The sequence below is a fragment of the Antennarius striatus genome, chromosome 10, assembly GCF_040054535.1.
Source record: "Antennarius striatus isolate MH-2024 chromosome 10, ASM4005453v1, whole genome shotgun sequence".
NCBI lineage: Eukaryota > Metazoa > Chordata > Actinopteri > Lophiiformes > Antennariidae > Antennarius > Antennarius striatus.
In genome coordinates, this window is record NC_090785.1 from 11787982 (window position 1) to 11810018 (window position 22037).

The 22037-nt window shown below is 39.0% G+C and overlaps 1 protein-coding gene across 4 annotated transcripts in view; it reads left to right on the plus strand.

Moving 5' to 3' along the window:
- spock1 (SPARC (osteonectin), cwcv and kazal like domains proteoglycan 1) overlaps positions 1–22037 on the plus strand; it is a 105095-nt gene that overhangs the window by 37229 nt on the left and 45829 nt on the right. For all 4 annotated transcript variants that reach the window (XM_068326289.1, XM_068326287.1, XM_068326291.1 and 1 more), the window contains exon 3: positions 17364–17409. In XM_068326289.1, coding sequence (XP_068182390.1) covers positions 17364–17409 — 46 coding nt within the window. The remainder of the gene's footprint in view (positions 1–17363; positions 17410–22037) is intronic.

Consider the following 22037-nt stretch of genomic DNA (forward strand, 5'->3'; position numbering starts at 1 on the left):
TTCTGAGTGAAGTTTGCATGTCTTTGTCTTTGTGGGGTTTCTCTGGGTTTTCCAGCTTCATCCCACCTTCAAAAACTTGCAAATAAGGTGTATCGGACACTCTAAACTCTCTGTAGCTAGGACTGTGAGAGTGAATGTTTGTTTGTCTATGTGCACTACAATAACCTGTTGACTTGTCCAAAGTGTACCCGCCTCCCACCTGGAGAGGAGGTGATTGCTGGTCATCTCATTTTCAATAAGATGACAAACCTCCATGCATATATTTGCATTTATGCTAAAATGAAAGGCTTTATTGTAACAGGGGGCTTTAAGGCAGGGATGGATGCAATTGTGGAATGAGGAGCTCTGGAAGCTGTACTCAAATTTCCAAACTTACATATCATGCCATTCATACCAACTGCAACTTTAAGAAGCGTCATTTATTGGTGAAGGGTAAATTTTCCAGGATCTTGTTAGAAACAAACATTTTAGTTCACAGTTGTAGAATTAGGATTGCATCTGAAGTTCCCAGCTGTAGTAATCTATCAATGCCTACTTATATATGGACAAAGGACGAGTGTATTATTGCTTAGGATGTTAACTATGGTTTGGAAAAACATAAAAATAATATTATACAAATAAAAAACTGACAAATTCTTTCCTGTTCCCATCCAGCGAACATAAAACATCTTGTGAGAAGTTTATTGTGAGAGCTTGTCTGGGCCCCAGTGTGGATGTTGTGTCAGCATTCATTTGACTTGCATTTAGTTTGACAAATCCTTTGAGACAGGTATGTATCAGCTCAAAGACACACACACACGTCTACACACACACAACTCACAGATTCGCACAGTCAAAGTCAGACTTGAGAGCTTCTTCCCAAAGGCTTCATTTGAACTTCTGCTTGCATTTACTCCACACAGAGAACAACACAGACATCTTGAAAACCAAGTAAGAGTGGCAAAGCAGAATGAAGGCAACTGAGAAGGAATTGTGGAAAGGGAAATGTGAGTGCGATACTGCCTTGACTGGTTAAGGATGGCTTCAACAAGCTGAGGGAGGAGGAAATTCTGTAAACTCACTGAAGGGAACTGAGATGCAGGAAAGAGAGAAGGAGAAAAATGATTAAACAGAAAAGAGTAATGCACTGTGAGTAAGGAAAGAACATTTATCTCTTCATGCTCCCGAGTCACTCCTTGTTTCCCCAATGGAGCACACAGACAAAAAGTCTGTTTGATTGGCTTAACACTTGGCACGTTGCCACGGCGGCACTCGCCATGGGATACTGACAGGAGCTCGGGGATTCTATCAAGCGGGATGGTAAGATAGCATAGATTTGTATAAGAGGTTAAGTGACTGAATTTGAATGAGAGTATTTGGATTCTGCAGGTGCGGAAGCGAGTAAATGTACTGAAGTAAAACATCTATCATTGCTCCTGTTACACACTTTTTGCATAATTTCTTCCACTTTTTTCTGTTGTTTTACTCGTGTGGTTTTTGAATTATCTGAAATGTTTTGCCTTATTACTACTCATCAATGGATTCCTGTATTTTTTTATTTTATCTAATATAACTTTTTGTAGCAATGTTATGTTTTATTCTACAAATTCAGATCTGTCTACCAGAAAACAACAACTGTTGAACAGCATTTTTTTGAGTGTAGATTTGACTTCAGCTATTTAAGTATTCCTACCTGTACTGCAGTGTTTTATTAAGCATTTGTATTTAATAATATAAAGATTTATATCCGGCTCCACAGTGACAACATATACAAGAGGTGAAGGGAAACTGAAATGTTCAGAGGAAGATGTTGAGTATTTTTATCAGAGGCAGAAGAAGGAGACCACTATGGGATTGTTTTTCCCACCAAAGAGAATTTATGGCCACATAGCAGCAAATGGAAAACACTGTGTGGACTTGGACTATTCATAAACAGAGGCAGCAGTGTCTATCTAGAAAATCAAGGACCCAGGCTAAAAGTAAACCAGAGTGACAGACCTGTAGCCCAGTGGAGAAAAAAACAAGAAGCAGCACTTCCTATTATGTTCCTTTCCACCTTGTTTCCTCACCTAATCACATAGCCAGGGGCAGCCACAGCAGACCTTTGGCCATGTCAAGGTAATCTGGTGACATGCTGTGTTATCTAATATTTATTACACCGTATCTGCCAGCCTGTGTATAAACTAGCCTTATATCTACAGGTTGATCTCAACATGCCTGCAAGCAATGTATGGTTAACTTTTCAATCATTGATTTAGGAAAACAGCAACACAGAACAGAAAATGTCAGAGTTACGCAGAGATTTCAGCAATTTTAATGTCCTTGCTTTCAAGTCTTCGATGCCTTAAACTTTGTCCAGTTCATTCTCTCTGTCCATTTACCCGTGCTTGGATATGTAACCTTTCCTCTTGGACATCTGGTGCCTCGAGCAATGCTCTTACTGTGAATTACAGGAATATAGTAGTTGACTGAGAGATTTGACAGACTATTGACCAAAGATAATAACAAATAATATTCATAAAAATAATAAATCTGCATTTTTTTCAAACTGATCCAGGTTGGAATGATTTTCATCTTTTGATGTATTATATAAATAACTAAACTGATCACTAGTCAGCCACTATTACAGACAAGATCCTGTACCAGTAGTTTGAAAAACATGTTATCAATACTGAATGATTGACCAAACTGATTAATCGGTGTATTTATATTAAGTATTGTGCCATTTAATGTCATGTGCTGGATAAGTGCCCAGGGTATACTCCACCTCTTGCTCGTAGTAAGCTAGGATAGGCTCTAGCAACTCCTGTGACCTGCAAGGCAGAAAAGCAGCTTTAGATGAGACAGTCAAGGATTGACACTTATCTTAAAAACTCCATTTTAAGTTAAATGTGTCTGTACATTATGGCACGTTTTACAGATCATGTTTATTATGAAATATTCCTCTTTGGCAGAAAAAAAGGAAAAATACACGGGTGTGGTTAGGACCCAAATGCAACACACCAGTGGAGGGGTCCACATTAGTCCAAGAAATCTGAAGAGTAAGATGAGTAACTGACAATCTTGCAGCGAAGTGAGGTCTGAGCAGAGCATAAGTAGGGTGGAACCTGATTGGAGATGGGAAGCAGTTGGCAGCAACACCAGTGACAGGAGTGAGAGGATTGGGTGGGAATTAATTCAGAATGCCGAGGACAAGAATGAAATTGGAACTGGGCTGTGACAAAAAGCCAGGCAACGCAAGGAATGGCAAAAATTACAGTGATTTTAACATATTACCTTGTGCTTGTGCTTTGTATGATAAGAGGAGAAACACCACTTATGTTTGTCACCCATTTTGTATAATAGAAAGTTTGTAAAATGTGAGAAATGAGGGGTTTTTTTCTGTTTTTTATTTATAATTTTATATCAGTTTTAAAAATTTTGAACACCTGTTCAGATAAAACAAAACAGAAATATCAAAACTTTATTTGCTGGGAATTTCCATCTCCTTGCAAGAAATCCTTTAGTAGTGGTAAAACAAACTATTTTTAAACTAATTGTGTCGGATCAATGTAGTAAACCATGAAAGAATAAAATAAACACTGGAGAAGGTCTCTCACTCAGCTTCTGGTGGCTGACTTTTTATGTGGGAGCTGGAGTTCTTTTCAATGGGCGAAGCATTGAAAGATGACGCAAAGAAAGACAAACAGCTGTTGTCACTTACATTGACACAACCAATCCAGATTCACTATCCGTCAGTCCATCTATCTATCCATCCATCCATCCATCCATCTATCCATTCATCCATCTATCCATCCATCCTTCCATCCATCCATCCATTCATTTTCTTGAAGACAAGATGGCCACAATCCTCTCGTCTTCATCCTCTTTCCACCTTGTGGGTCATGGGTAATGCTGGGGCCTATCCCTGCTGGCTACGGCAAGAGAAGGGCTACGCCCCAGACATGGCACAGGTGCATCGTGGGGTCACATGAAAGACAACCACTCACACACATGCTCATACCTATGCGAGACTTTGTAGTGATCAGTTCTTGTTATTGTTGAAGGGGGGAGGAAACCTGAGAACCCAGAAGCTTCTTGGAACCTTCTTGCTGTAAGGCAACAACTGTCTGTTGTGCCTTTATATCTATTTTAATTCTTTCTTTTTTTTTAAATCTTAAAAATGAAAATGAGTCCCCCAGACTTTTAAGCTGCATCTTAATCGTTTCAGTAACGATAATCAGACATGACATGAACCATCATAAGAAAACCTCTGAAGACATCAAGACTGCTTCTTCAGTATGCAAGTTATTTTTTTCTCTGTGTGATGTTTTGGTTTGTTCGGTATTGTACATATTCTGTTTAATATAACAGCCTCATAGCTATTATGGGTTTGGTTTTGGAAAGTAGTCGTCAGATGTATCAGAATCTCGAAAGCCTCTCATGTCTGGCTGTGCTTCAATGGAATTATACATTTAGCCAGAAAAATAACTGCTGATGCACTGACAGGTAGTCATTTTGATAAGTCCAAAATGCCATTCATCTGCAGTGACTCTCTTTCTACCCCAATTATTTCGTTTATGCTCTATCTTTGTAAAGTAATTCTGTTTTTTGTTTTTTTTCATTTATTAAATGCTTGAAACTTATTCTTATTCAGGATGAGTCAAGATTGTTGTATCTCTTTCCCTTGTTTTCTTTCAAGTTCCTGACTTGTACAGTTCTCTCTGTATTTATTTTTACGTTCAGTATTCTTAAACTCAGAGGACAAGGGGGGGGGGGGGGACAGAAGCCAGTTTGGAGAGATTATTGAGAAGAAGAGGAGAGGTATTTTGTTGAATTGGCCATTCAATATTTTTTCCCTTCATTACTATGAAGTCAAAAAACAGAATGGAGAGATTATTTGATGTTTGGCTTTGAGCAACATATTTCATTTATGGGAATGTCCGCAGAGGATAAAAGCAAGAGTAGACTAAAGAATAAGAGAGGTGATAGATGAGGTGGGTTATAAAAATAGAAAGCTAAGGGGAGAACAGTGAATGAAGGCAGAAAGGAAATAAGTTATTTTTGTTAGTGTACAGAAGTGAGATTGGCAGTGATGTTGTAATTGGTTTATTGGATCCTACATATCATTACAGTCTGGAGAGAAGTCACTGAAGAGTTAAGTTTGTTTAGTTGTTGTTTTGACCTAATTATTTGTGTTTGTGTGTGTGTGTGTGTGTGTGTGTGTGTGTGTGCGTGCGTGCGTGCGTGCGTGTGTGTGGATACGTGTTCCAGAGAGAGAGAGAGATAAACTATTTATTTGAGCTTGTGCAGCAATTCCCAAATGCTGGACCAAACATGTTTGTGTGTCTGTGTGAACAATATGCATACGAATGGTGGTGTGCTCTTTCATCTCAGCACCATATGTAATATTCAGTGTTACCTGTCTGCTCATATCAGATGCTGCATGTCAGTCTTGCAGCTGTAGACACAAAAAGGGGATAAGCTCCAGTGGAACAATTCTACAGCAATGCAAACTCTTGTCTTCTTCCCCTCTCCTCATTTCTCCCCATTTCTGTACTGCCTGTTCCCTCCGTCCCTTGTCCTCCACCTCTGTACTCCATTTTCTCTGCTTTGTTCCTGGGAAGTATTCGTTCTTGTCCCGACACATTTTTCTATTAATCGATGCTTCATGTATATATAAATGTACGTATCAATGTACTTATCAAATCACGTATGTCGTCAGGCCCTTCATCGATGGAAAGCATTTAATTTGTAAGGAAGGTTCCTGAAAACCAATCCTCTTCATGCAGCAGATTCACATGAAAGTTGAATTACAATGTGAATTAGAACAGTTGTGTGTCAAACATAAAAAATGAATAGACAATAAAATAGCTTGGCCATGTAAAATGACGGCATAGGGTTGCAGGATGTTCTGTACATGATTAATGACCGAATGACACGGAAATGATTCTCTCTGACCAATCACTGGTCAGCATTTTTTCATGTGAACTTTTTTTCATCTGGTCAGCTTTTTTGTAGCTTCAATGAAGATAATACTAAAAATGACAGTACTTCACAGATACTTTTACCAAATGGAAACACAAAAAAAGGTGTGTATTGTCCCATCAAATAGGGCTGGTTCTATATGGTGGAACTGCTGCTCAGAGACTATGGGGAAGAAGATGTGGGAGCACACAGTAAATTTTTAATGCAGTTTAGCTTCCACTGAGAGAGCAGATTTGCATCCTCATCCCCTGAGAATGACATCTTCAGTGAGCACTCCAGGCATGACTTTACCTATTTTAATGCTAATGTGACTATTTGTGAAAACCAATACCAACTTGTGAGTGTGTGCGCACACACACACACACACACACACACACACACACACATTCATTGGAGGTTACTTCTGCTGAGAGAAGCTAAGCGAGCTGAAGCCATTCCCTCTTGACTGTCTCTCTAAATCATTTCTGTTCCTTTTCTGCCTTTTCCTGTCATGGACTTCTTCAGAGATCTGCTATCAGGCCCATCATTTTTAAAGTTGAAAGAAAAGAACAGCTCACCTGATGAAGACACAGGAGACAGATTTTTTACAAAGACACTGTCAAAGAAATGAAATGCCTTTTCGGACTGTCACCACAAGTAAAATGAAAAGAATTTTTATCATTTCCTTGATCACATTGTGGATTTTTTTTACATAGATTTATTAGAACTTTATGTACTGTACATGCTTTCATATCAGTCAGTGCAGATTTGGCATTTTATTTCCCAAGTGTTTGTTGCCTGGTTGCCTTGATTACTGTACTACTTTTGTGGGTTTAGTGCCTCAGTATAATCATCAGTAAATAAATGGTAAAAGCAATGATAAAACATATTCAGTGCATTACCAGGCTTCTCATCTTTATTGTTGCTGATGCTAATTTCAGAACTTTGGGATAGGGCAGAGTGCTGATCCGATACCCATTATATCAGGTACTGGATCAGCAAATATATAAACTTTTTAGAAATCAAATCATTAAAAACTGAAAGCTAATCATTGATGCCTATCAGGTACCCAATCAACTTGAGAAAGTTATCATCTCCTTCTGATCAGATGTGTTTGATCTTGTATTCATAGTCCCTGCTTGGAAATGTAATGTACCTCCATCAAATTGCTGATCATCGTATATTCTGTACTCTGACTTTCATTTTTTTCAAAGTACTCAAAGTATATATAGTAAATCTCCATATTTGGGATTGTAATGAGCTAATATATACGCAAAATGGTTTTCTTCAGAGAAAGAAAAGAAAAGAAATATTACATTGTGTGGACCACTGAAAATGTCAGATTCATCAGTTCATAATGTATATATATGTCGTGTTAAATAATTTTTAATAGGCCAGCATTTGGAGTCTTTTTTTAACACATTATCTCTGCTACCAGAAAATAATATCTTCACATTTACATATAAGTTTAACATTGAACCCATAAACAGGCCTGGTTTGAATTTTTTTGGGGTTCATGCTAGTTAGATCTCATCTCAGACCCCAGAGAATTTGAGAATTTTCTTCTTCTTTTTTTCCACCATTCGCAATTGAAATTTTCTTGCTTTCTTGACTGCTGCTTTGTTACTTTTCAAACAGTTTTTAGGTTGCCAACACTACCAGATATTTCAGCACCACCTCCAATAAATTTAATTTAACTGTCGTAGATTTTTTTGTTTTCGTAAAAACTTGAAAGGATTTGAATGAGATTGTGTTGTAGAAAGCTAAACAGACAGCTAATGCTTTTGAGATGAGCATGCTAAAATATTAATGGGTAAGGAAATGTCAGCCTTGAGACTTGAATAACAAGAAGACTGGTAGCAATTTCTGCAAACATTGAGCAATGCCAGAGAGGAAAAAACAATACAAGTACGTCTCAGGTAACAGCGACTCAGCTGCAGTTCACTGCTGGACAAGGCACAGCCTGTTATCTGGTGAGAACAAGCAAAACATTCTCTACTAAACACAATATGTTTGTAGCTGCAAGTCCAATTGAATTTGGCAATAAAGAACAACACACTGCAAATTATCCAGGACATCAAGTGTATATGTTGTAGAGGTTTTGATTCAGGTAATGGGTTGCAATGTTTCATTATAGTTGGAAGGTACCAGGTCTATAAACCGATGTCCTTTCTAATTGGAGCATATTCTCCCCATGTCTGCTTTGGTGGCCTCCAAGTCTTCCTCTGTCAATATGTATGTATGTGTCTGTGTGTTGTGGATGGATTGATGGATGGATGGATGGACGGATGGACCGACGGACGGACGGACGGATGGTCTGACGGACAGACGAAGTAGTAGAAGCTGGAGTAAGGGCAGAAGTGAGCATTTGTAAGCAGCAGTATGGTTTCATGCCAAAAAGAGTACTACTGATGCAGTATTTGCTTTGAGGATGTTGATAGAGAAGTAAAGACAAGTCCAAACGGAGCTGCATTGTGTTTTTGTAGATCTGGAGAAAGCTTATGACAGGGTGCCCAGAGAGAAACTGTGGTATTGTATGAGGAAGTCTGGAGTGGCAGAGAAGTATGTAAAAGCGGTGCATGACATGTATGAGGACTGTAAGACAGTGGTGAGGTGTGCTGTAGGTGTGACAGAGGAGTTCAAGGTGGAGGTGGGACTGCATCAGGGATCAGCTCTGAGCCCCTTCTTGTTCACTATGGTGATGGACAGGCTGACAGACGAGGTTAGACAGGAATCTCCATGGACTATGATGTTTGCAGATGACATCGTGACCTGCAGTGAGAGCAGGGAACAGGTGGAGGAGAAGCTAGAGAGGTGGAGGTTTGTCCTGGAAAGAAGAGGAATGAAGGTTAGCCACAGTAAGACAGAGTACATGTGTGTGAATGAGAGGGACCCAAGTGGAAGAGTGAGGTTACAGGGAGAAGAGATCAAGAAGGTGGAGGATTTGAAGTACTTAGTGTCAACAGTCCAGAGCAATGGAGAGTGTGGAAAAGAGGTGAAGAAGCGTGTACAGGCAGGTTGGAACGGGTGGAGAAAAGTGTCAGGTGTGATGTGTGATAGAAGAGTTTCAGCTAAAATGAAAGGAAAGGTGTACAAAACTGTGGTGAGACCAGCGATGTTGTTTGGTCTAGAGACAGTGTCACTGAGGAAAAGACAGGAGACAGAGCTGGAGGTAGCAGAGATGAAGATGCTGAGGTTCTCTCTGGGAGTGACCAGGAAGGATAGGATCAGGAATGAGTACATCAGAGGGACAGCACATGTTAGAGGTTTTGGAGATAAAGTCAGAGAGGCCAGACTGAGATGGTTTGGACATGTCCAGAGGAGAGATAGTGAATATATTGGTAGAAGGATACTGAGTTTTGAACTGCCAGGCAGGAGGCCTAGAGGAAGACCAAAGAGGAGGTTCATGGATGTAGTGAAAGAGGACATGAAGGTAGTTGGTGTGAGAGAAGAGGATGCAGAAGACAAGATTAGATAGAGGCGACTGATTCGCTGTGGCGACCCCTGAAGGGAAAAGCCGAAAGGAGAAGAAGAATTATATTACTAACAATATATTGAAAATACAGAAAAGAAATAGTCTACAATTTAATATATTGACTAGGGCTGTCACTTTAAAGCGTTTATTAGATTAATTAATTAGGCTGCAAATTAACGCGCTATAAAAATTAATGCAATTAATCGTGAGTGGCAAGTCAATGCGCAAGCATTTTAATTTTGGCCCATTGGCACGTCACTTCGTACCTGCGCAACTTGTCAAAAGCAGGGTGACTGACAACAGAGAGCAAGGCAAGCCCACTGGGACCTTTGGGCGGAAAGTTTATTTATAAAAAGAACAAAGATGGGACTATCAACAAAAATGTAGTGATTTGTACCTTTGTAAAAGATAATTTTCATATCACCAAAGCAGCTCCAGCCTAACCCTAACCCTAGCCTATCATTTAAATGCAAAACATGTCAAGGACACAGAGTTGTCTGTTGTCAGTTCCTGTATTGTTAGCTTACTCTTTTGAAGGAAATGTCCATCTTGCTATTGATGATGCCTTATTTAGAGGCATGTTATATTCTTCATTTTGAATTGCTTTAGTATTTATTTTGATTGAGAGTCTGCATATGTGCCTATTTGAGACTCAGCCTTATTTTATTTCTGAATTGTATTTATTTTATTTAACTGTATTAGTATTGTATTTTTGAGAAATGCACCTGGCCCAGTTGGTTTGCTGATGTGCTTGACCTTTTTTCTTTTGAATTTCATTTATAAAGCACACTTAACCAATAAAAATGTGGATTTCAAATCTCTTCTTGGTGAATTATATTGATTAGTCATGCACTACAATTTTGTAATGTCCTAGAATTCCAATTCTTTATTTGGGGGCCTTTAGCAGGTATGACATTAAAATTAGATTAATTAATTACAAATCCTGTAATTAATTAGATTAATTTTTTTAATCACCTGACAGCACTAATATTGACATTATGGGGTTTGGAAAACACACCAGACTCTATAAATTCCATTAAAATCATAAACTGAAATTGCAGTCAATGATGCAAACTAACTCATTAGCTGCAATGTTTGTTTGTTTGTTTGTTTGTTTGATTGCAAGTTTGTTTGTTTGTCCCAATCTAAAGTCATTTTAACAAATTGGTACTTTTAAAAACAAGTTTAGTTATTTTAAAGCAGTTACCAAGACCATTCATAGGTATTTATATCTCTGCTGTCTATTTCTCTATCTCTTGTAGGTGTTTATTTTAAGAAGTAACAAGTCTAATAAATAGTTAATTAATTAGTATTTTACAAGTGTTTGATTACAATGTTCGTTAATACATTATTTGGTCTTTTTTTAACAAGATCTTGTCCGTGGCTTGAAGCTGGATCTCTGTAGCGGATTTTAGATCCAGTGGCTCATTGAAACATTCATGTCTGTTGTAAAAGAGTAGGCAAGTAATATTTCATCTGTGTCCAACAACTGCAATAAAAATGGCAGCACTTCTTATCCACTAAACTGAACAATGATATGATGATTTTTGTCAAGAGCCTATTTCTGCTTCAGTTGCCATTAGTTAACTTTTGATTGAGTTTTAGAATTGTTGACATCATCAGCTATGCAAGGAACAATCTGGTCCTCACATGGAGTGTGTTATAATTTGACTGCCTGGTTTGCAATCGTCTTTTCTAGCTCCTTCTTGATGTTTTAGGCATAATGTTTGTTGCTAACGTCACATATCTTTTGGCTTCATACAGCTCAAAATGAGCTTTGATGCAATAGGCTGCTTTGTTTGACCTGAACATTGGCAATAGAAGTAAAGACTAAAATCCTGCTGCATTTTCTGTGAGATAGTCATGATGTGAATTTGATGTTTGAGGTATTTTTCATCAGCGGGTTTCTCTGTCCGTTAAAGCGCTTTGAAATGTCTGTTGATGTGATCGAGTGCGATACAAATAAAAGTTGATCGACTGATTGATTGATTGATTGATTGATTGATTGAATTATGACAATGCTTCCGAATAAGATGCAAAAGTTGGAGAAAAAGCAAGTGACAATGAGTGCTTTCTTGCATAAAAAACAATCAATGTAAGAAGAAAAAGAGACAGATATTACTGACAAATATCACTTAAATTTTAGTGGAGAAGGCTCTATCACCTTTGTGCAGTGTCCACAGTAGAATGCAATATATATGAATTAAAGGCAAAGAAAACTATTGAGTTTTTATTTTGTACTATTGTACTATTTGTACTAAAACTCAATCCTTGTATACGTTTCTACTGCATATTCTGTTATTACTTTTGAGATGCATAAATGTCATGTTGGGATGAATACATTTTTATTGAAGCGCATCCCAGGGATGCACTACTTTCTTGAGGTAAAATGAACTCTGAGCAGGGTTGGCAGGAGTATCTTACCAAGGAAATGTATGGTATCCTCCACTTGAATGTTCAGCTGTGGTGATTCCTTCCGGTCCTTTGGCTGTAATGTTGCAACGACTGTTGCACTTCTAATATTTCTGTCACTTCACGCAAAATATCTCTTCCTTTCCACAAACCCAATCTTTTCCAACAGTGCACTTAATATCTGAGAAATGTTTTTAGAATTTTTGAATAGCAACATATATCTGTTTATTGTAGAAACATCGCTATACTGTATATTTAATCTGTATATTTAATCTGCTTCTGCAGAACTAACTCCTATCCCTCACTTCTCTTTTATTCTCAGTGCTACAATTTAAAGAATATCTCTTTTTGAAAACTTTCTATTTGGTTCAGCTGTTTGTTAGCAGTTTTTGAGATTCGACTTCATGAACTCTTGGGGACACCCTCTGTGGATATTTTTTTAATACAGCTCAGATACAGTTACACAACTCTGCACACATTTGCTTTGGCCAGAAGGTGTCGTTGAATTTGATCGTTGCTATTCCTAAACACAAAATAGCCTCTTAACATCTGCTGTATGGTGTCACTGTAGTTATAGCCTTGTGTTCGCCAATTCAGGTCTACTGCGGATTCAACAAGCTTATTATGAGAATTTTAACTTGGTGCAGTTTTATTTAGTTTGTATGGTTGCCATTTTCTTAAAAGGAGTGCAAGTTTTGTACTTTGAATTTGGGGATGTGAAGTCCTCTGTGTCTGTGAAAACGGTTCAGCCCTTGTATGTTGACTCGCTGTCTGTCCCCATTTTCTGTCATATACTAGTCCAATAAAGATAAAATGGCCCAAATGATAATGGTTACTAAAAGTGAGCCCTGTGAAGAGCTGGTGACCTTTTCCAGGGTTTTCATTGCTACTCCAATCAAATCAAATCCAACCCCTGTAACACTTCAAAACATAATCAATCACAGAATGAAAGAATGAACAGATGTCAACCACTCAGCTTTGCTCTCTCTCTCTCTCTCTCTCTCTCTCTCTCTCCCTCTCTCCCTCTCTCTCTCTCTCTCTCTCTCTCTCTCTCTCTCTCTCTCTCTCTCTCTCTCTCTCTCTCTTCTCTCTCACATCCGAATCCTAAATACTAAGAAACAAAACATGCATAAATACATACGTATTTACTTTTTTTGGTTTCTGTTTGGTTTTCCAAACAGTGAAATGAAAACAACCCCAAGACCTTTATATTGATGAGAACTATTTCCACAAAGATTCCTTCAACCCTCTCACCTTGTCCTCCCACCCACATTATAACACAATAAATAGTCTCAAAATTCACTGATCTTGCCTCTACTTTAGTACAATTTTCTGTACTTGCCCCTTCTTTTTTTACCACATCCCATTTCCCTCTACACTACACCTTAACCTTAATTACACTACAACTTTGTGCTATTTCCCACAATATTTTTCATTTTAGACACTAGTTTATATAAAGGTATCTCAAAAGGCTATAAGTGAATTATGTGTAGATGTGAGACCTTTGGATTCTTCCACCTTCAGAATTCAATTCCCATTAAATAAATCTCAGTATTCAGAATGAGTCGCACGTTTGCAGAAGATCTTTTACACATTGCCAACTGTGCTACTATCAGTGACCTTTCTTTTTCTTTCCCTTTTATTCCCTCTACTTTTCTGATGCTCCTCTCTGCAATCATTTAAAGGAAGCGGAGGTAAGTCAACTTATTGTGCTTGCATTTGATAACACACATTTTGCATTACCATTCCGGAGGACCACCTGTATACATAGTAGTAGTATTTGTTTGAGACTTGCTTTAAGGCACTGTTGCAAAGCTGGAGGGAGTTTTCTGATTTTAATGCAGGTTGGGTGGCTGCTCAGCCACAATGTGGTTGGGTTGCATATTAAAACTTTGCAGTATTGGTTTCGCATTTTAAAGAAATGCAGTAGTATTTTCAGAACTCTTATATAAAAACTTAAAAATGAGTCCTCTTTGTTGATTACTTACTACTGTTGGTTATAGCTGTCACACTTATGGTAGTGAACTGACAGAAGCTTACATTACACAACCAGAATTATGTTGACACCTACACACTTATACACCCATATTAAATAATTACCATGCCATGGGCATTCATATCCTGTTGAATTGTGTTTATTATTGAGAGATTTTTCAATCATTTACAATAAAAGCTTCAGTAATGTCTGTTGTTAAGGTGTCATCTTTTCAGATGGGCCTCTTCTTTCTGTAATTCAAACATATTTATTTCATCATGTCTTTTATGCACGTACATTATTATCTGATGCTGCCATTGTATCCATACATGAATTTTCCACACAAGTATGACTAATGGACTCAAATGATAAAACAGACTCCAAAGCACATCAAACTGTTTTGTCCTAATAATTTCTTTTGAGCATATATATGTACCTAAAATTAATGCCATATCATCGTTGTTGTAAAGTTCTTGAATCAGAAGGTAGACATCTACTAGAAGTAAGGCTGACATATTCACTTATAACTCGCTGATGTGTCAATCAAAATAAGGTAACCACTGCAAAGGATCATAAAAATTACAGGACTAAATACTTTGCTCATTCAGTGTTGACTGCTATAAGCTTTCCTTTGGCCTGTGTTACACTGTTCTCTTTCAAGCCCCAAGAAAAAATATCTCACTGTAGCAGAATGAGCTGAAACAAGCTAGCAACCAGATTTTCTTTGTGGAGGTTTGATTCTTCTATTGCCAGCTCTGGTCACACACTGTACAAATGTTCCACAGAAAAAAAAAAGAACTTGTGTCTTAGAAACCTCCTTTTAATCCATCCACTCTGCAAGAACTTGGAATGATTACAATTCTTAGAATCAGTTTGAAGAACATGTGTACCAGAATTCCTTGGGTACATGCTCAAAGTGAGGAATCAGTTGGATGCACAGTTGTCATGAAAATTACTCAGTGAAACAGCAGAGAACAGGTGAGATTGCCATAAAATGAGACACAAAAGTAGAGGTGACATGTGAAGGTTGGAGCTAAGAGACACACTCATTAGGTTTATTCATTCATTCATCCTCTACTGCTTTACCAGCCATCGTGGGTTGCGGGGTGCTGGAGCCTATCCCACCTGACTGAGAGCGTGACGTGGGGGAAATTCAGGGTGCGAAGCCAGTGCACCGTGGAGCCACACAGAGACACAGACAAACATGCACACACACACACACACTCCTAAGGGCAATTTAGAACGGTCAATGAACCTGAAGCACATGTTTTTGGAGGTGGAAGGAAGCCGGAGAACCCGGAGAGAACCCATGCAGACACAGGAAGAACATGCAGACTCCGCACAGGGCGGTGAGCGGGCCCAGAACCACCTTGCTGTGCGGCGACAGCGCTACCCGCTGCGCCAGTGTGCCGCCCTCATTACGTTTATTCCCCATTTAAACCTGTCCTCAACTGTCTGCTGTTGCAGTATATTAGAACAAGATCTATAGGGTTTGGTCCACTGTCTTTTCTTTTCAATGACTGCCTGATTTCGCCTCTCTCGGTCTCTCACTCTCTGTCTTTGTCTCTCTCTCTCTGTGTGTTTTAAGTACTTTGAATGTGAATGGAGCAGGGACAAGAACCTCTGTTTTTAGTTTGATAAATGTTAGAAAGTTAGATGTTTTCTTTGTGCAGGAAACATAGTACTGTTTGTTTTTGAGATGTGAATTTCTTTTTGCGTGAATCTCTTTTGGATTTTGTGTCAACGTGATTATCTTGGGCTTTTATGAATGAACGTGATTTTACAAATCCCCCACCCCCCCACCCCGTCAATTATAAAGGAGATAGAGATCATGGTTCCCAACCCTGCATGTTTTCTTTGCCCCCTTGACATGATGTCACTGACACAGGCTTCCTCCCTGGTGACAAACATATTGTTCACCTCAGGCACTATTTTAGATCCAGACACCAGCTTGGGGGGTGTGCATGTGTTCGTGCATGCGTTCATGCGTGTGTGTGTGTGTGTGTGTGTGTGTGTGTGTGTGTGTGTGTGTGTGTGTGTGTGTGTGTGTGTGTGTGTGTGTGTGTGTGTGTGTGTGTGTGTGTGTGAGTGCGTGTGTGTGTGTGACTGGTTACCGCTTACACACCAAGTTTAACCCTGTCTCCTTTGTATCCATAAACAAAAACATTTCATAAATGGATTCAAACATACTGTATGGTTGTAATAAACAAAATAAAATAAATCTTTTATTAATCCCCGTAGGGAAATTGCTTATATGTCCACTCCAAATATTGCACATGTATACAGTGTATATTGTACAGGCCCGTACATACACAAATACACACACGGGGTCTGTAGGCATGGTGATAATGGAGGGTAATGTGGCAGGCAGTTCTCATATGGAGCGTACCATGCGTGGCTTGTTGGGGGACGGTGCTTTGCTCAAGGGCACATTGGCACTGCTCAGGGGGTGAATTGGCACCTCCCACTGCCAGTTCACAGTCCAAATATTTTTTGCCCACCCGGATCTTGAATCAGCTAGTCCCCCACCCAGAACTTATTGGACTGAGTTGCTGCCGCCCCAAATGTAATCAGTAACATTTGCCAGAATACATTTTCAACAAATATTACTACAGTGCACACTAAGATTTAATGAATGACAATTACAGTATTTTAATGATCAGCAGTATTTAGTCATTTAAGACGCTGGCAAATATTGTGCAATAATAGATACTTAAAAATTGCCGTGTTGGTCCTTACAATGGCATCATACAGCAAATCACACAAAAGTATGGCTCATCTTCAACAAGGCTCCTACTGTTATCCAAAGGATGCCATGGTGCAGCACTGCTAAAAAAAAAAAAAGAAGGACTCAATAGCAGTAGACTGCACTGTATCTAAAGAATAATGAGTTCTTCCTTCAATTATTTTGAGAACATCCATCTGTTTTCCGTAGCCACTTGCACTATGCTATGCAGGGCCCTGGGGGACTGGAGTCCACAGTAAAAATAAAATGCAACATTATCTCTCTACTCAGCACTGCAAACTTACTGGCTAAGATTTCAAATCTTAGACCTGCATTGTTATTTCTCAACTACAGGAATGTAAGTTTAGATTTCCTGGCCAGGAAAATTATTGCACGGTATGGAAAAACAATTTCATTTAAAAAAAAAAAAAAACATTTTTCCCTTTGAAATCACTTTTCATTTTCTGCCTTTTAGCTTTTTATCCAGCGAAAATGACTCTAGGCATTGTTTGTGAATAACAGCAATACTTCTTTCTGTTATTCAGAGCAAAACTCTATTTAGACTATAGTATTCTTTCCTTTTTTTTTTTAGTAAAAGCTTTCACTGTCTTTACTACATGGTGTGCCAAGACTCTACCTTACAGTATGACTCCATTTTCTCCAGCAATCATTCATTTTTACAAAACACGAGTAGTAAATAATAAAAGAATAGTAAAATGAGGACAGGATATCTCAGTAGTGTGGTTTATTATTTGAGCATTTCTCTCTGTGGTCTGCAGAATAATTCAATATTATTCTCGGCATGCATTCTTTTTTCATAACCTAGTTTTGTGTCTTGTGTTTCCACTCAGGATGACTACTTCAAAAGCTGGGCTCCTGCCAAGTCCCTAGACCAAGGTGAGTCCTGCTGTTTGTCTATGTGTGTTTGTCTTTGTGCATGATGTACTGTGCAAGATAAAAAAATGTGGCCCCACAGTACCACATAGAGGAACTAAATAGGTGGAGTTAGTGTGTGTGTGTGTGTGTGTGTGTGTGTGTGTGTGTGTGTGTGTGTGTGTGTGTGTGTGTGTGTGTGCGTGCGTGCGTGCGTGCATGCGTGCGTGCGTGCGTGCGTACGTGTGTATGCACACACACACACCGCACTGACGTGAATGACGCACTGATGCTTGATTACTCTGCTTTATTTCCATCAGGTTTCTCAGATAACTTGACCAATAGTTAACATCAAATGACAAAACAGAGTTCAGTGTTCAAAAACTGTTAATGCTTAAACTAACCTGGCCAACAGCGGTTCCTACTTATACCTGAGCACCAAATTATCCCCAGGAGACCCAGGACCTACTATTAACCTAAAAAAGAATCGGACCTGTTGATTACTTATCTCATGAGAACAGCCACAGCAAAGACACCGGTTGATGAGTCTTATTGAAGGTGTAGTCTAGACTTAGAGGACATGACCTGCCTACCTACCTACCTGTCTACCAAACTTGATACAGACCACTGCATGAAAGGTTTTTTATTCATTGACCACTTGTTTGTTCTTTTCCTGTTTATTGTAACAGCCACAATGCTTGTGTGTGTGTGTGTGTGTGTGTGTGTGTGTGTGTGTGTGTGTGTGTGTGTGTGTGTGTGTGTGTGTGTGTGTGTGTGTGTGTGTGTGTGTGTGTGTGTGTGTGTGTGTGTGTGTGTGTGTGTGTGTGTGTGTGTGTTTAGCAATAGAGTGGTAATGGCAATGCCAAGTCCACTTCATCAATCACTCCGAAGTGTGAAATGTTCCTAGATCCCCAGTAACTCTTGAATAAACTCAATTATTCCAGTCACTTACTCTCACCCACATTCTTAGTCTCATCCTCTCTCTCTCTCTCTCTCTCTCTCTCTCTCTCTCTCTCTCTCTCTCTCTCTCTCTCTCTCTCTCTCTCTCTCTCTCTCTCTCTCTCTCTCTCTCTCTCTCTCTCTCTCTCTCTCTCTCTCTCTCTCTCTCTCTCTCGCACACACACATACATGCACACACAAACATAAGCACACTCTGAAGTACACATTTTAGGGGCCTGATTGGACTAGGGCGCTCTGAACAACGTGACAGAATTTAAATGGTTCTACCACTGAGAATGTTCTGTTGTGTGTTGGCTTAGTTTTGCATATCTAGCACAGTTACTGTAACTCTGCAGGGAAAAACTTGCTGAGCAGGTTTATCTGGGCCAGCTCCTCATGGATACTGAGCCTAATGAGAACAGCCTCGCCTCATTGCATCAAATTCTAGACTCACTCTCTACTTTCTCAGCAAAGCTAAAGACAAAAAGTAAACAGAGCTTCATTCTCCTAACTAGGGACTAAACACATCCAATGTTATGAACACCACTAGCGACAGAAGCCAGCTTGAGCTTTTTTTTAACAATGGAGTGCTAAATCCACTGTATGGATAACACAGTGTTTCTTATTCCATCAAGGCCAAACCTTGAATTTTACCTATATTCATTATTATTTTACCTTTCATTCAGTTGTACAAAGTCTGTTTTGTCTTTTTACAAAGTTTTTTTTTTAAATTGGGATTTTTAAGTCTTGGAATACAGGTAGTCCTCAAAATACAAATACATTTGGTTCTGGGAGGTTGTTCCAGTCATTATTCAATTTTCAATCTAATTGCCATTTGATGTAATTCAAATGCCATTACTACTCTAAATACAAAAGTACTATTCTGTAAGACTAACGAAAAATAATAATTGAACATAAAAACAAACACATAATAAAATTAAATAGAGGTTCAGGTTGTTTTAAGTTTAAAAAATATACGGGAAAAATGATAATCAAGTTGCCGTAATTTCTTTTCACTTCACGTCTGTCCGCTACAAATATTGGAACCTTTAAAATCACTAGGAAACTGTTAAAAGCACATAATATCATGTTACTCTACAATAAATAAGACTGAAAAAAAAATTATATTAAAATAAATATGTCTAATTACAATATCTGTCGTTAGATGTCACTTGTGATTCACGCAAAAACACGGTAAGCTTTTGTTATAATTTAATCCTTGGGGAAGAAAACACGTCAAGGAACTCTTGAACATGTTTTTTTAAGCGCATCCAAGAACAACAGCCAGCCAGCTGTTGAGTTGATGATCCACTGTACAGAACTGTAGCATGTAGAGTGTATGTTACCTTTAGGGTGAAGGAAGAGGAGGAGGAAGGAGGAATTATTGTCTGTCCGAGACAGAGTGCTCAGCAGAGAGATAGTCACCACTACCATTTTCTCCGCTAGCCTTTGCTCTATCATCCATGATAAACAGAAGAGTATCCAAGGTACAATGCCTGACTCACTGAGATGCAAGACAACAACAAACAAGAACAAAAGGAGTACATGAGTATTGGAGATGTGTGAATATCCTGAGTAGAAACACAAGACACAAAACTAGCTGTGCTGCTCGACGGGGGTTGTGGCAAAAAGGGAAACTGCAGTACAATAGTCGGATTTGGCGGCACTCATTTGCTCGTATCTCAAACGTTTCTAAGTCGAATGTTTGTATGTTGAGGACTACCTGTATGTTTTCCCGATTAGGATAGCATTTTACGATCGAAGAATTGTTGACCGTATTTTCCAGACAATAAGTCACACCAGCGAAAAAATGCATAGTGAAGAAGAAAAACCATATATCACAATGGACTATTGGGGTGGAAATTTATTGTAAATGCAATACCGCATGTAAACAAAAAACACCTAGGCGTAGATTCCTGGGGCTGTAAATAGTTATTGGGCTGTTGCCATGTCTCAGTTAAAAAGACAAAGTTTAGTGAGGAAGTCGGTGAGGAAGTCCTGGATGAAATCTCCCTTGTCCATCAGTAAACAAATGTTGAGCAGAAACAAATTGAGTGCAGGGTTTCGCAGCTGGTGGTGGTGCTAGCCGACCGAGCTAGCGGGCTAATATGCTGTGGTCCCAGCTGTTGGAGTGAGAAAGGCATCAGGGGCTGAACCAGATGGACTTTATTGCCGCTGACCTGCCATAGTGGAAATTTGAGCTGTCAGTGTGAAAATAACAATGTAAAATTACGTATTTTAATTAGTCGTACCTGAGTGTAAGTCAAAGGACCAGTCAAACTATGAAAAAATTGCAACTTATAGCCTGGAAAATACAGGGTATCTCTTCCAAATGGTGACACTTGAAGGTGGGTTACTGTAAACATTAAGAGTAACGGAAATGGTTTGTGATAGAAATCTAAACCCTGCTGTTATTCAAATGCAACGAGCTTCAGTGCAAGCATTCAGTCAGAAAACATTTTAATGTGTGTCAGTCAGAGGGCATGGATAAATAATGTATTTTGGTGTTTACTTACTGTTCAAGTAGCACTGACCTCAGGTTAGTTTTCAACCTGCATGCTTGTCTACCTGCTCATGTGTTTTACCCCATTAGACCTACATTTGGCAAGAGATTTCGGTTAGTGGGATAATGAGTGTGGTGTCACTGTAACCTGAAAAATAATGTCAGGGGCAACAAAAATAAAATAAGCATTAAAAGTATTTGACAGGAACAGTAAAGACCATAGTCTAAATTTACTAGATTTAGAAAACTGCTTCCTAATCTCTTCAAGGCTATCTTCCTCCTCTAACTTTTGTGTAGACCAGATATCCACATCACACAGTAGCATATTGTGAACGTGAATCCCTGCAACGTTTTAATGAAGTGAGGTGACTTTCTCCTTCTGAAAATATGACATCTGTGTGCTTCTATTGAGAGACTTTAAAAATAGTTGAAGCACAGAGCAGCTTGCAGTTTTGTCCCAATTAGACTTTTTATGGCGTTTATAAAAACCATTTTTCTCAATCGTATTTCTTGGCTTCTCCACTGCAGCGATGCGTTTGATCTTTAGTTTGACTGCTCCCCGATTGCACAACCGTCAAAATCACGATGCACAATGCAGTTACTCCTGCACAAACGCCACACTGGGGAGTAATGGACTGCAAAAGAATTAGACAGTGAATAAATAATTGGGAACTAATCCAACATCTGGTCTGCTTTGGGAACATTTGGTGTCGTCATTAGTCCCTTCTGCTGAGTCCCATTTTTACCTCGCTGGTGTCATACTTTAAACTTTCTCTGGCCAACATCCACAATAGGGCATGATATAAACAACATGATTGAAGTCCCTTCCTGGGCAATACTACAATTCTGCCTCAGTCACTACCTGCTGATCTTATTTTCACTCGTAAATCACTGGTCGACCTTGGAGACTAATCTGCAATAGGAAGGTTGATGGGGGGGAGGTGGGGGGCCAGTCCCCTGATGAATCTCTTGGAAAGTAATGCTTCCATCCATTCCGTCTAACAAATGAAATTAGTGGAGTTGTAAATGTCTTACTGGACTGCCGGAAACCAATTGCTCACTGTAGTAAATCTCTTTTCCAGGTTTTTTGTGTCTTGTTGAGGTTCGATTGTTGATATGGAGTTCTGTGGTTCCATGTGGAACCGTAGTAAACATACATAAAAGTGTGAATCAGCTCCACTCTGTCAGGCCAGTTGGTTGCTTTGCTTCA